This window comes from Anguilla anguilla, chromosome 4, assembly GCF_013347855.1.
Source record: "Anguilla anguilla isolate fAngAng1 chromosome 4, fAngAng1.pri, whole genome shotgun sequence".
NCBI lineage: Eukaryota > Metazoa > Chordata > Actinopteri > Anguilliformes > Anguillidae > Anguilla > Anguilla anguilla.
In genome coordinates this window covers 56,576,112-56,588,624 of record NC_049204.1, presented here as the reverse complement: position 1 = coordinate 56,588,624, position 12,513 = coordinate 56,576,112, and the positions used below count along the sequence as shown (strand labels likewise).

General features: G+C 39.8%; 1 protein-coding gene across 20 annotated transcripts in view; it reads right to left on the bottom strand.

Annotated features, from left to right (window-relative positions):
- Positions 1–12,513, bottom strand: part of lrrc7 (leucine rich repeat containing 7) — a 134,753-nt gene that overhangs the window by 43,024 nt on the left and 79,216 nt on the right. For 19 of the 20 annotated variants that reach the window (XM_035413355.1, XM_035413356.1, XM_035413359.1 and 16 more), the window contains one exon: positions 1,203–1,405. In XM_035413355.1, coding sequence (XP_035269246.1) covers positions 1,203–1,391 — 189 coding nt within the window. In that variant the 5' untranslated portion in view covers positions 1,392–1,405. The remainder of the gene's footprint in view (positions 1–1,202; positions 1,406–12,513) is intronic. The other variant, XM_035413357.1, reaches the window with a different exon arrangement.

Here is a 12,513-nt window from a genome sequence, read left to right as displayed (position 1 = left end):
GCGTTTCTGAAAACAGTAATTATCGGCTCGGTCACACCAAGGACCTGTAAAACTCACATGACTAGGGTAGAGCAACAGAGCCAGAGCTGCAGAAGAATATAATCAGGTGTGCAGATCAGCGTGGTTACGCTCCATTAAAGCTAACCGAATGACCACAGGAATACAAATAAGATAACTAGCAAGGGCATCTAAAGTATGAACTTTGGTATGCCAGTGCAGCAGAATAATATTTTAGAATAGCTTAGAACAGAACATGATGCTGCTAATATTAGCCACACTGGGCTCCTCTTCAAAATCCCATAAATGTGGATGGGATTTATGGAGTAGTACATTTATTTCTCCTGAAGCCACAAGGAGCAGGGAGCCAGTGCCCCATGTGCAATGCAAAAATTACCACAACAGTTCTCGTTGACAGACATTACTTAAATTAGAGCAGCAGAAGCCACTGGGTAAATGCCGAAACTATAAGGATGCAGCAAGGCTCAGAATAGACTAAGGCGCCAATCGCGCACTCGTGACATAATCTTGCGTAAAAGCTAAGCCGCTCTCGGTTTCTCTCACATTAAAAAATCAAACACTCTTTTTAGATTTATATAATGACTTCTGTCTGTCATATTTGTACTGCGAGCTATTTCAGGAATATGCAAGGGCGTATGAGCATCAATATCATGGCTTCGGCTTCAGTCATTTGCAGGTCATTTACTGCATACCGTAGCATAATTACATGCACACATATATGCAGACCTACATACGGTATCTCTGTTTGAGCACTGATGTTCCGTGTGCATAAGTGACAAAGGCAATTAAAGCCGGAGATAGCATTCTGCACTTCCTCAGACTGAAAGTTCATCCGGCTGTAATGCACTGAGTAAATCGCAACTTCCACAGGCACTGTCCGTGGTCCTGATCCAACTGCAGCACCACACTGCAGCCAAGGGACCCAAATACAATTGAAGTTTCACGCTTTCATTTGTATATATTACCATCGCACATCCTATTAGTCGAAATGGAGCGGGTGGATTTCCACACTCATTTGCAATATCAAAGCCAGTAATGAGCATGGAAGAATTTTATCATGCCCTAAACCGAGGCGGTCATAGAAACACCACGGAGCAGCTGGTTAAAATAATCGATTTGGGAGTCGATGAGGTTCTTCTGACCCATTCTCACTGCCAGCCCTTATTCCAGCCAAGTTCCTCTACCTTGGGAAGCTCCTCAATCTGGTTGGCGTCCAGGTAGAGCTCCTCCAGCGTTCGCTCGAAGCTGAAGATCTCCTTAGGCACCTGCTGCAGGCTGCAGTGGGAGTAGTCCAGCACGGAGATGACCTCCTCCTCTCCACGGAAGCATCGGCAGGGCACCAGGCGGCCAATCAGCTTCCTCTTGGTTGTCATCTCCAGACACTGCACTGAAGAGGGATAAAAAGGTCACCAAACATTCCTAATTCTATTAGCACTCAGGACTTCCCTTATTTGGCTACTGTAAGCTCTGCATCTAGTTTTATTTATTTATTTATTTTTACTTGTGTCATCAGAAATGAGCACTGCATTCAATTAATCCTCTGGCTCCATAATAGATTCTCCATTCCTTGTCCTCCACAATGGTGACTGGGTCTGGTAGCACAGGACAAAATTATACTTGTGTCAATCATGTTGAAGCAGTGTCATCGATTGCTACGTTAATTGCCTCAGACAGTGTGATTGACTGACCTGAATTAAACCAATTGTCAACCAATAGAACACACCTCACTGAAAAGAGCACTGGATTATTCCACGTCTACAATTTAATGTATTTCATTCAAATCAATGCTGCATAATCATGTACTGTTCTTAACTACAAGAACATCTGTCTAGAGAAGATGTGATGATTACACACTGCAGGATTATGCCCTATCAGGAAACTCTTTACGCATCTTTGTAGTGGTATTGAGTGTAAAATCATCACAGCGTGACACTTCACAATAAGGAAAAGTTCTTGATACGTAAATCACTGTTAATTTAATGCTCCATTGTCTCCTAGTCACCCTTCTATGTCAGAGAACAAAGATGGGTCAGGATAGCCAATCACACTGTCACATTCCATGCACAATACATATCCATGTGGGATCAAAGGACTGCTTTTTAACTCCTTGTGGGTCATATGTGTAAACACAATACATTTGTTATATTGCTGGATAGCAGCTGGATAACAAGAGCAATGGTTTTTTTTGACAGTGTCCAAATGCAGCTTCTTGCTTGATGTGCTCTCGTTTATTTCTTAATTTTCATTCATAGCCTTTAAAAATGTTCCCACAGGAAAGGGTAGGGAGGAGCAGCGCAATCCCCTAACAGGAGGAATGCTGAGAGAGGAATAACTACAGTCTCTGTAATGAGGTAGGATGGCAAGCATAAATCAACATAGCTGACAAACTGCATGATGTTTGAATAACTTAAATCTCACAATATCGTAACTAGCTCGTAAAGAAAAGAAAGCTGCGATATGATAGCAGGACCCACTGACAATACCGGTGCTATTCATTTGTCTTGTGTAGTTCGATTTGACAGAGTGAGGTACTGGGCCTTGTTCTATGTTTTATTATGGCTTCAGAATGCATAATTAATACTATTACAGCTTAGTACATTTGGTTTAATGAGCAAATCCCATGGGGGACTGTGATCACATTAATCATATTCCTAGCTTTTACAATGGGATTTTACACCACAAATATGTCATTGAAGTATATTAAGATAGTATATTATTAATATATATTAAGTATATCAACTTAATGTGACATTGTAGTTACATTTGCTTGCTTGAAAAGATTTGACAGGTTTTTATTCACAAGGGCTAAGATGACAGTAGCATGACTGAGGAAATAGTTGTTATTAGCAATAGTGTACTTGCCTTGGGATGCCTCAAAGGCTAAGCATTATATGTTAAATATTTATATTCTATGGTTTCATTACTGTTCTATTACTAGACTGCTAATATTTACCAAAGAAGGCAAATGGCAATATGTTTGCTTCAATGGAGGCCCGTAAGGTACAAATAAGCAGTTTTAAAAAGGATTCCCAGTATCAGTGGATTCCTTTTCATTTGAGTAGCTCTGTATTCCTGCATATGAAGCCATTTATATAACTTACATATACATAAGGTAAAAGCATTAAGATTAAACACTAAAGGATCTTCAAACACTCAATCAACCATGATCAGATGATCAACATGGTTAAACAAACTTTATTTGTGTTACATTTAAAATCATTTTCATACCAAATTCGGCAAAATCACATAACTGGTGATTGGTGATCCTTATTTAAATTGGCAAGATTTTTATTTACAAAAACACATTCAAGGCCACACCTTGGGTACCACAACAAAAACTGTGATATCCATGAAACATCTGATTCAGCACTGCATTTGTGTTGCTAAGTACAGGAGTAAAGGAGATTCACACATCATATAAATGGTAACCTATTTCAGCAAATGTTCATCAAGAATACTTTGCTGGATATTCATCAACAATCAAATATTAATAACTGTAATTGTACAGATTTTCACTTAGATGGGTGACTTCTAGATGAGTCAAAATCCAGGGTGGTTGACTGCAACCAAGTGAAACAGAAGACTGGTGAAATCAGTGCAGCTGCATCCACACCTCACCCGACTGAAGAAATCTTATGTGATGACTCTTATTAAAGAGACTTCACTGTGGCCTGCTATTGTGCTGCTATTGTTTCTATGTGACTGGGCTATAGCACTGCTCTGGTAAAACTAAATAAATAAAAAAAGAGCAGGGCCCCCACACATCTCCCATCCTGAGAGTTTCACTCAGCTGCTTGCAGTGAGGACTGGAGTGCATATGAGATTAATCACACTCAAGCAGATATGACAGAAAGGAGAGCTGGGGGAAAGTGAAACAGTCAGATGAGATAAGACCACGTGTCTTTACCTCCAGACAAATAAATAAAGGGGCCTGACAATGTGATGCCTGATCTTTCACAGGTGACTTATAGCACGCATGGAATGCACCCCCATCAAATCTGTTTATGTAGCACTGTAGCAATATTCTGTGTTGTATGTTATCACACATACATAGTCTGCAGGTAGATGCACCTAATGAAAGCTATTGAAAAAGTTAACTTTTAAAAAGCACTGCTATTTAAAGGCGTAGTATGCTGGATCTTTTAGAATTGCTGTGGCCCTGCATAGTATGCCTTTTACAACATTCTGTTAAGATTCAGATTTATTTTGAGGCAGCAATTAATTCTATCCATGCAGTAGTTAAGATTGGCAATTAAATATTACACAATTTTAGTCTTTCAAATTAACAGAAAAATCCTGCTTAGTACAACATAGGCATCACATACTGGAGATAATCAGTCTTCCAGTATTCACAACACTTCAAAAGAATGCCATTGAATAGGCGCTATGAAAAAATCCTGAATTTAGGAAATCTACAAACCCGCACTCACAGAGTGAATTCAAATATCTATTCCTAAGCATGCATCCATTTTAAAATATTTGACTCAAGCAGGTCTAAAGGCTCCATGTGACTCAAATTACACTTGAACACATTAACTTGTTCTTCAGGGGGAAAAAGTGTCAATCTATCTCTAAGCCAATGTAACCAAATATTTATTTTGCACAGTGCAATTCTCAGGTCCAGCAGAAGCAGGTAGAATTACAAAATTATTTGTTTTCTGTTGTATCACATACAAAACAGCATCCTTGGAAACACAGGAAGAGAAGACAGTGATATACTGCATTACTCTGAGTGACTGTTGGCCATTTTGTAAAGCACAGTAAAAATGTCCACTCTGGAATGTGGGACCAAATGTTACCTGTTAAGAGTTGAATTAACACTGGACATTTTACTATGCAGCCAAATAATTAATTTTGTTCAGATTTTTTTGTTTTTTTTCAGTGATGTCATAGTGAGTTGCCCAGTCCTGAATTTCCCTAAGGGAACTTCCCTACGGGATCAATAAAGTTTCTATCTATCTGTCTAGTCTGTATAATCTCCTGTGGTCCTGGAATGTTTCTGGAAGAAGAGAGTCCAAACACAATGAAAAAGTGTTTGGTTTGTGAATAGAACAGCAAGCTCTGCTCAGGGTGCTATGGAAACTGTGTGACGCAAGCAAAGATTCTGCAGAGGCAAGAGTATGCAATCACAATTCACAAGCCCCATTTAAAAGGCAGCATCACCTAGTCTCAATATGTTTTTAAATGGACCATTAGTCCTGCTTAAATCTACAGGGAGTCTGATGCCAAATGAATTGTGAATGGAGTCATAGGAGGGGTGTCTTTGTTACTGTCGTACATTGACTTTTCAATAAAAATATATACATGTATGTCAATGAAATTAATGTGCAGGTCACAGAATGATGATTTAATGTTTTCTGAATTGATGTGGAATATAGTTTCACCTACACACATTTCCTCAGCCCTGTCTTGAACTGTAAGAATTTCAGTTGCTACGGTGTGCGACCAGCTTCTAAAAGGGAATCTGGAGCAATGTAGTGTACAGTACATGCTCATTAAATATATATGTGTATCCAGCAGCTGAAATCTTCAGGGTCAAGTAACAACCAGCATGGCACTTGCAGCTTGCAATGTCGTACCGTAGCTGCAAATGGTTACTAAGGAAAATATATTTTTATGCTATCTTTAATTCATCGGGCAGCCAGGCAAATCCAGTGTTGCAGAAGAACATTGGTCAACAGATGACCCCATAAAAATCTACTTTTCGGCACCATAAGAACACAATTCTCTACATAATGTATGACATGTTCTTAAAGGATAGCAAGCCAATTAATTGAGTCATTGAATCACAGTATTTTCTATGTGACTGAAATTCATAGATTTTCAACATGTAGACAAGGTGGTCCTATACCACACACTTGGCCAAGCATTTGGTTAGATCAAACAAACAGAGTTTTGAAACTTTGTTTGAAATGTAAATAGTGTGACTCAAATAAAAGCCAAAGAAGCAACAGAGAGAGCTGGGAGTCAGGTAATCTTCATTTTCATGGAAAAACAAAGATTACAGTGGGCAATCTATAAAGCTGATTTTAAATGTAGGAGGAAATGAACCATGTGAATGCTGGGAATGAGACACAGACCCAACTAGAGTGACCAGACTGCGCTGGATGACCGTTCTCATTACTGCGTGATGACCTGACGTATTTGTGAAAGCAGAAATCATCTTTAACAGCCTTATAAGCGCTCAGCTCTGCAATTCCAGCAGAATTCAGACTGGAAGAGTGATACACTTCCTTCATGACTCCCAAAGGTATTCTTTCCCATTGAATGTTGAGATGTATTTAATAAAATGAAATGCATTTGCTTCACAGGCGTATTACTCTGACTAATGTCTTCAAATCTCTGGATCAATAATCCATTATATGATTGCTATGTTTTTTTCAGTAACCTTAAAAGGCAATTATGTCTGCATAATAAATTTCAGCAGATGCTTGAAATAAGAAGTGTAAATCTGAATACAAAGCTAATAAGCAAAATCCTTAGAAAGAAGTTTTGGAAAAAACAGAAGGAATAGTTTTTGCCTGATGAGACAGAAAAAGATTAACAGGCAACAAATCATTTCAATTCATTCTCTCCAAAAGATACGATCTTCATCTTATCTAGTGCTCATTGTGTTGGCTTTGGTGTTCGGTTTGACAATTCTGATAACATCAAAGCAGTACAGTAACCGATACCAAGTTTTTAAGTGTTTGTAGAAGATCTGAAATACAAATGGAGAATATGAATGAAGAACAGTAGTACATAACTAGAGGTGGGAATATAGGGATAAAACAGGATTATGAACTATGAAACAGTTCTGCCAGAAAATAAATTTGACATATCTCAATACTGAATATCACAACCAAGACAACCATACAACATGTGAAAACTAGGGACCAGACAATCATATTTCTCATGCCCACAAGCCCCCACGTTGAAATATAACATAGTCAGTTGAGTTACCTGAACCAGCCATCAAGATGTGTGAAAATGCATCCTTATGATGCATGTGGGTGCAATAAAGAATTTTGATAATTCATATATCACCAACCTTTTCTTACACCTCTGACAGCATCATTCTGTGACACACTCTATCATAGAGCTAGTTGCCTAATAAATTCACTTACAGCTCAGAACATCTTTGTCACTGTAGCTGCATAACGCAATGGCGGACAGCCAAAATAAAAGCCAGAATCCCAAAAGCAAAGGCAGGAAACATTGCAGGGGCACTCAACCAAATAAACTTCCCAGAAAAAAATGAATTTTTAAACTATATATCTGTTCAGTGTCTGTGGCACTCCCCAGGCCAATTCACCCAGCTCTCCATGTCAAGAGAACTGGACTTTTCTCTTCTTTTTAAATTATGAAGGGGCTTGGTGGGGGCTCTGTTGCCAAAACAGCATATCTGACTTTAAAATGAAATTAATTCTGAAATAATACATGAACATCTTAGGCATGCTTGTCTTGTTATTTATGGAACAGGGCCTATACTAGTCTTTTCCTCAGTGAAACACATCTATTGCAGTCTCACTGCTTAACTCCAGAAAAACTTGCTGAGGGCCAATACAGGCAGCTCACAGCCTCCAAAGCTACCTTTTCCTTCTCAGTTTAATAAGATAAATTAAAACAGAGCACTGCAGAGCTGGGCTCTGTGTAACAGACATTCTGAGGAGGTGTGGTGCTTTGCCATTACTTTGAAAAATGACACTGTTTACTGTACCTGCCGTTTCATAAAGGTGAACTAAGTAAAACAAACCAAACCAAAGTTTTGATGGAGTGCTACGCTTCTAAGAGTGAACTGTTGGGTTTACATTGGGAGTATAAAAATCCCCAAAGTATGACCAGATGCCAAAACCAAGGAAAACTCACCACTGGACAGCTCAGAAATAAATCAACTTCCGAAAAAGAATCCCTCCTTGAGAAATGCTGACCTCACAGCCCGCCCCTCCCCCCCCCACCCCGCACCCCCACTCCACATGTTCCGCAACCACCCGCTCCCTGCCACAACTCGTTAGAGATGACCAGCCAGGCACATTGTCTTGCTGTCCGGCTTTCGCTCCCAGACCGCATTGCACGCCATTAATATCAGCTTGTCGCTCACAGTGGAGCAAAGTGATGGGTGTTAACCTCCAGCAGGCCCCGGGCCCCCGTGAACGCCTCCCGTCCGTCTGAGAGCCCGGGCTGAGGGCCGCGGGGCCCGGGGCGTCACGCGGACAGGAACAGCGTGCTTCACAAAGCGCCCGCCCCACAGGGGCCCTCCCTTCCCTCGGCCCTCGCTCAGAAAGGCCCCCGTGGATCAGAGCGCGTGCCAGCGCGGTCAGGGCCGACCCGCTCTCTCCCTCTCTCAGCGCGCGCGGAGAGAATGGACTCGGCTCCAGCTGGCAGCGTGCCAGCAGCAGATTACGGAAGCACTTCGAAAAATACAAAGACGTGGAGAAAAAAAAAAAACGGCCTTTTCATTTCTTTGAGTTTTTCAGAGACGGGACCAAAATAGTGCCCGCACTTTAAAATCTGCAGTCTTTTACATCTGTTCCATTGACACTAAAAGCTAATGAATGCAACAGCCAACAAACTGACGCACAGCCATGAATGCAGCAGGTACTTTATCGGACATGAAAATAGACCGGTGTCCGGAGAATCAGCCTAACAGCAGCGCAAGAGCTTCTGTTTGAATTGTACTTACGCACTAAAATTGCATTTAGCACTTAAATGATGCTGCACATATTCTGTACTTGCAGGCGTGGGAATGTGATTCACCTACATCACTGAATGCAATTATGTTGTCTTGTATTGTAAGTCACGCTGGATGAGAGCGCCTGCTAAACGAATGTACTTTAATGAGGAGAAATTTATAAATGTGAAAATTTGCTTAGACTAAGTAACTGCTGCAGTATAATAGACTTAAATCGTAAGGCGTATCAGCTCAAATAAGGCAGTGCTGAATTAGCGAAGGGGAATCCAATTCGAAACAATCAGGCATAAAACTCAAGGCTGTCTTAGGATGCAAAGTGAGCTAGGTCATAACATTGATACAAGAAAAGGTCACAATATTTTTGCAAAGATCAGTAGCTCATATTGTACAATATTATTTTGGTAGCAGTTAATGTTTGCCCTCCCTTTGGACTCCATAGAATTATGAAAATCCTAATTATGTATTCCTGCCTCTCGCCCAATGCATGCTGCCAAGACAAGCACCTGCCAAGACCCTGACCAGAAATAAGCGGGTGTAGATAGAGGATAGATGATAGTCTACATAACAGAAGAGATTTTTTGGGATTCAGACAGTGCTAAAACATAAAAACACAACACTATGCCAACAGATAGTAAGTCAAATATGTTAAATATATGCCTTTTTGTGCTCTGAGAGAAAATAATGACCATCACAGACGTCAGATCCAGCTACTCTTGTACATCTACCCCTAACCACACCAGAACAGCAGTACAGTAAATTACACCAGGTGTTCGGAAAAATAGAAATCTGCTTCATTATTTACAGTACACAATTTAAATGACTATGAAGTATGAATAAAACATCTGGAAAGTAAACCATAAATTCACCCTGCAATATATAAATGTTATGCTTATTTGATCAACCACCACAGCTGAAATCTAGTACTTTTTTACCCTCACATTGTAGCACCACAAGCACATTCATAGTGAGCTATCCAGTGCTACAAGCAATGGCTTGAAAAGATTAATTCCCCTGGTACTCAAACGATTAAAGACATCACTTAATGAACATAATGACACAATTGTGCCAGGCAGTGCTGTTAATTAACATGAAGTTATTGATTTAACCTTTGCTGTTAGATCCCGACAATTTATTTGTCTTAAAGGTGACAGCTCTACCTAGCTGAAAGGTCCTGGGCCACATCCAGCTTGTAGTTTTTAAAATTTACACTGTCTAGCGGACTGCATTTTTAACTATAGCGTATGGTTTATAGCGATAGATGTCGCCTTGTAATTTCACTTTCACCACATCAATGAGACTTTTTTTCAGCTGGTATTGTATTTAAATCACCGGGAAAAAAATCTAATTGTGCTCCTTGTGTGTTCACCAAAGTGCAAAAGATAGGAATTAATAATTAATCATAAAAAAGTAAGCAGGTGAGTTTGTCTTAACACATCCCATACATCAATTCTTAACATAACTTAACGTAAATTATGCCACTTTCTTCACTGAGTGAACAACATGAGAGAAATTTATGCAGAATTACCAAGGGATGGAGCTAGCAAAGAAGGCATACCCATGCAGGAAAGCAGGAAATGTTACCCAAGTGAAAGGGGAGTGATTTGAAGTCCTGGCCTTTCATGAAAAAAGCTTTGCCCTTTCCAAACGCAGTCACTTGCTAGGGGGTCCAGGCAGCTAGGGACGGGCAGTGTTTCAGTTACACGCACATCCCAGATACTCTTGTGTTTTGCAATCATAAAAATCTGATTCGCTTATCCACTTATCATTTAGCCTGTAATTAAACATTCAGACATGAGACAGCCTCACAACAATTGTACTTGTCCAATTTGTGTTGACATGTGCGAGGATGGAGTTAAATTGAGGTGACAGGCATGTGGCTAAGTTAATAAGCTTAATTTGTTACAAAACAACAGTAAAAAAAATAAATGATGGTATCTTATAAGGTGATATAATGTTATTAAAATTTGACATTTAATATTTTCTTTGCTCAGTGCTCTGTACTTCAGTCAAAAGCAAAAGCGTGGTCCAATGAGTTGAACACATACAGCTCAATTTATCTACATCCTGTTCTACATACAGTTTCTACATCACTATTGTGATTCAGCTGCAGAAAAAAATGCTTCAAATGAACACATATGATTTATGTGCTAGTAACAATAATTGCTAAGCAAAATGTGATTTTTGTGACTTGCATCAATGATAAGCTGAGCCTATTTCACAAAAACTATTGTAGCAAAGATGATCTAGAATGGTTGACTTTCAGTGGCTACAATGGTTTTTGCTGCTACAATGGTTCCAAGAGCCAAGAGTTTCTTTCTAGATTTGCACTGCAGTTCTGATATTTGTGTTTGTACACCATTGTATGGCGTGGCTAAGCTTTACAAAGCCTTACAAAACCTTTGCTATTGTAAAAATCCCATCCTATTTCATCCTTGCTGAAAACCACAAAGTGCCCAAAATGACTCTTTTCATTTTGACCTTATTCTGACACAGGAAATGAGAAACCACCTCACTCTGTGACTATTAGTTGATGTCACTGATAGAAACTCACGGCCCTGTCTTACCTTTCCTCCTCAGACAACAAGGAATAAACAGAAATATAACATAAACAATTCTATTTTTGATTTAGATTCAGCTGTAACATTATAATACAAAATGTGTCCATCCAGTGTTGTTGTTCTCTAACTTCTTTAACACACTCATATGTGTCACATGCATTGTTTGGCACACTATTATGTAACCAGGGAAAGAAGAAAAGGAACTCGAATGGTCAAAGGCATGAAAACGCAAGGCACTAATTAGCATCAGATCATAAAGGAGGTTGCTAGGTTACAGGGAGCTAGAGCCCAATGTTGGCAGGTGGTGGAATTTACAGTCTTATACAGTGAGTATATTTAAGATACTTTGACTATCTTGTAAAAATTATAATAGCTGAAACGAGGTCAGTCGCAAAGAACCAACACTAAAATACAGCCATGGCCTTACAACGCCACTCATGTACAACCTTTGGCTTTACAAACACAGTTTTGTTTCAGAAAAGGGTTAAAACAGCCTTTATACTCTCATTAAATAAATGCACTGTGTACACTTTAAAGTTCACATGTTCCCCAAATAGCACACAAAATCAAATTCACACCCTGATCTGCAGATTCAGTGTTATAAGTGTCACCTTCTGAGCACAGAACCTCAAATCCTCATGCCCACATGCACCGATGCTGCCAGCCAGACAGAAATGAAAATTGTGAATCTCTTTATTGCTTGTGCTCCACATACAATCCAGCGCTCCGAGGTAGCATGCCAGAGAGTGTGTGGGAGGGACTTGCAAAGAACATCCTGTTCTGCAGCTAGCTGTTCATTCATTATACAAAATGGCAAGGGATGAAAAATAGTAAGGGGAAACATACAGCCATATTCTGTGTGTTTCGAAGCAGGGTGTAGTGCACTGTGGTGAGTCAGAGCAGGCTGAAAATGGGCCTTATTGTCTCTTGCCTGGGGTGATCAGTGATAAGACTGCTGTTGTGAGTAAGGCCAGGCCAGCTTGCGCTGTGCCGCAGGACAACCAGCATGCTGCAACGCACTGAATTCCAACCCCTTCTTTTTAAAGTTAGTTTTACTTCTTTCTAATTCATCTCTCAAAATCTGGATCATAATACATACGCATAACCAACCTTGCAAATGGAATACACTAGAATAGCTCAATCTGCACAAAAGTAGCAAGCTACTGAGCTAGCTAGCTAGTTAGCCTAGTACTATAATGTGTGTCAAGCACAATTCCTGACTGACATGCTGTAGCAAGAAATTATAAATAAAACACTTGAATGATG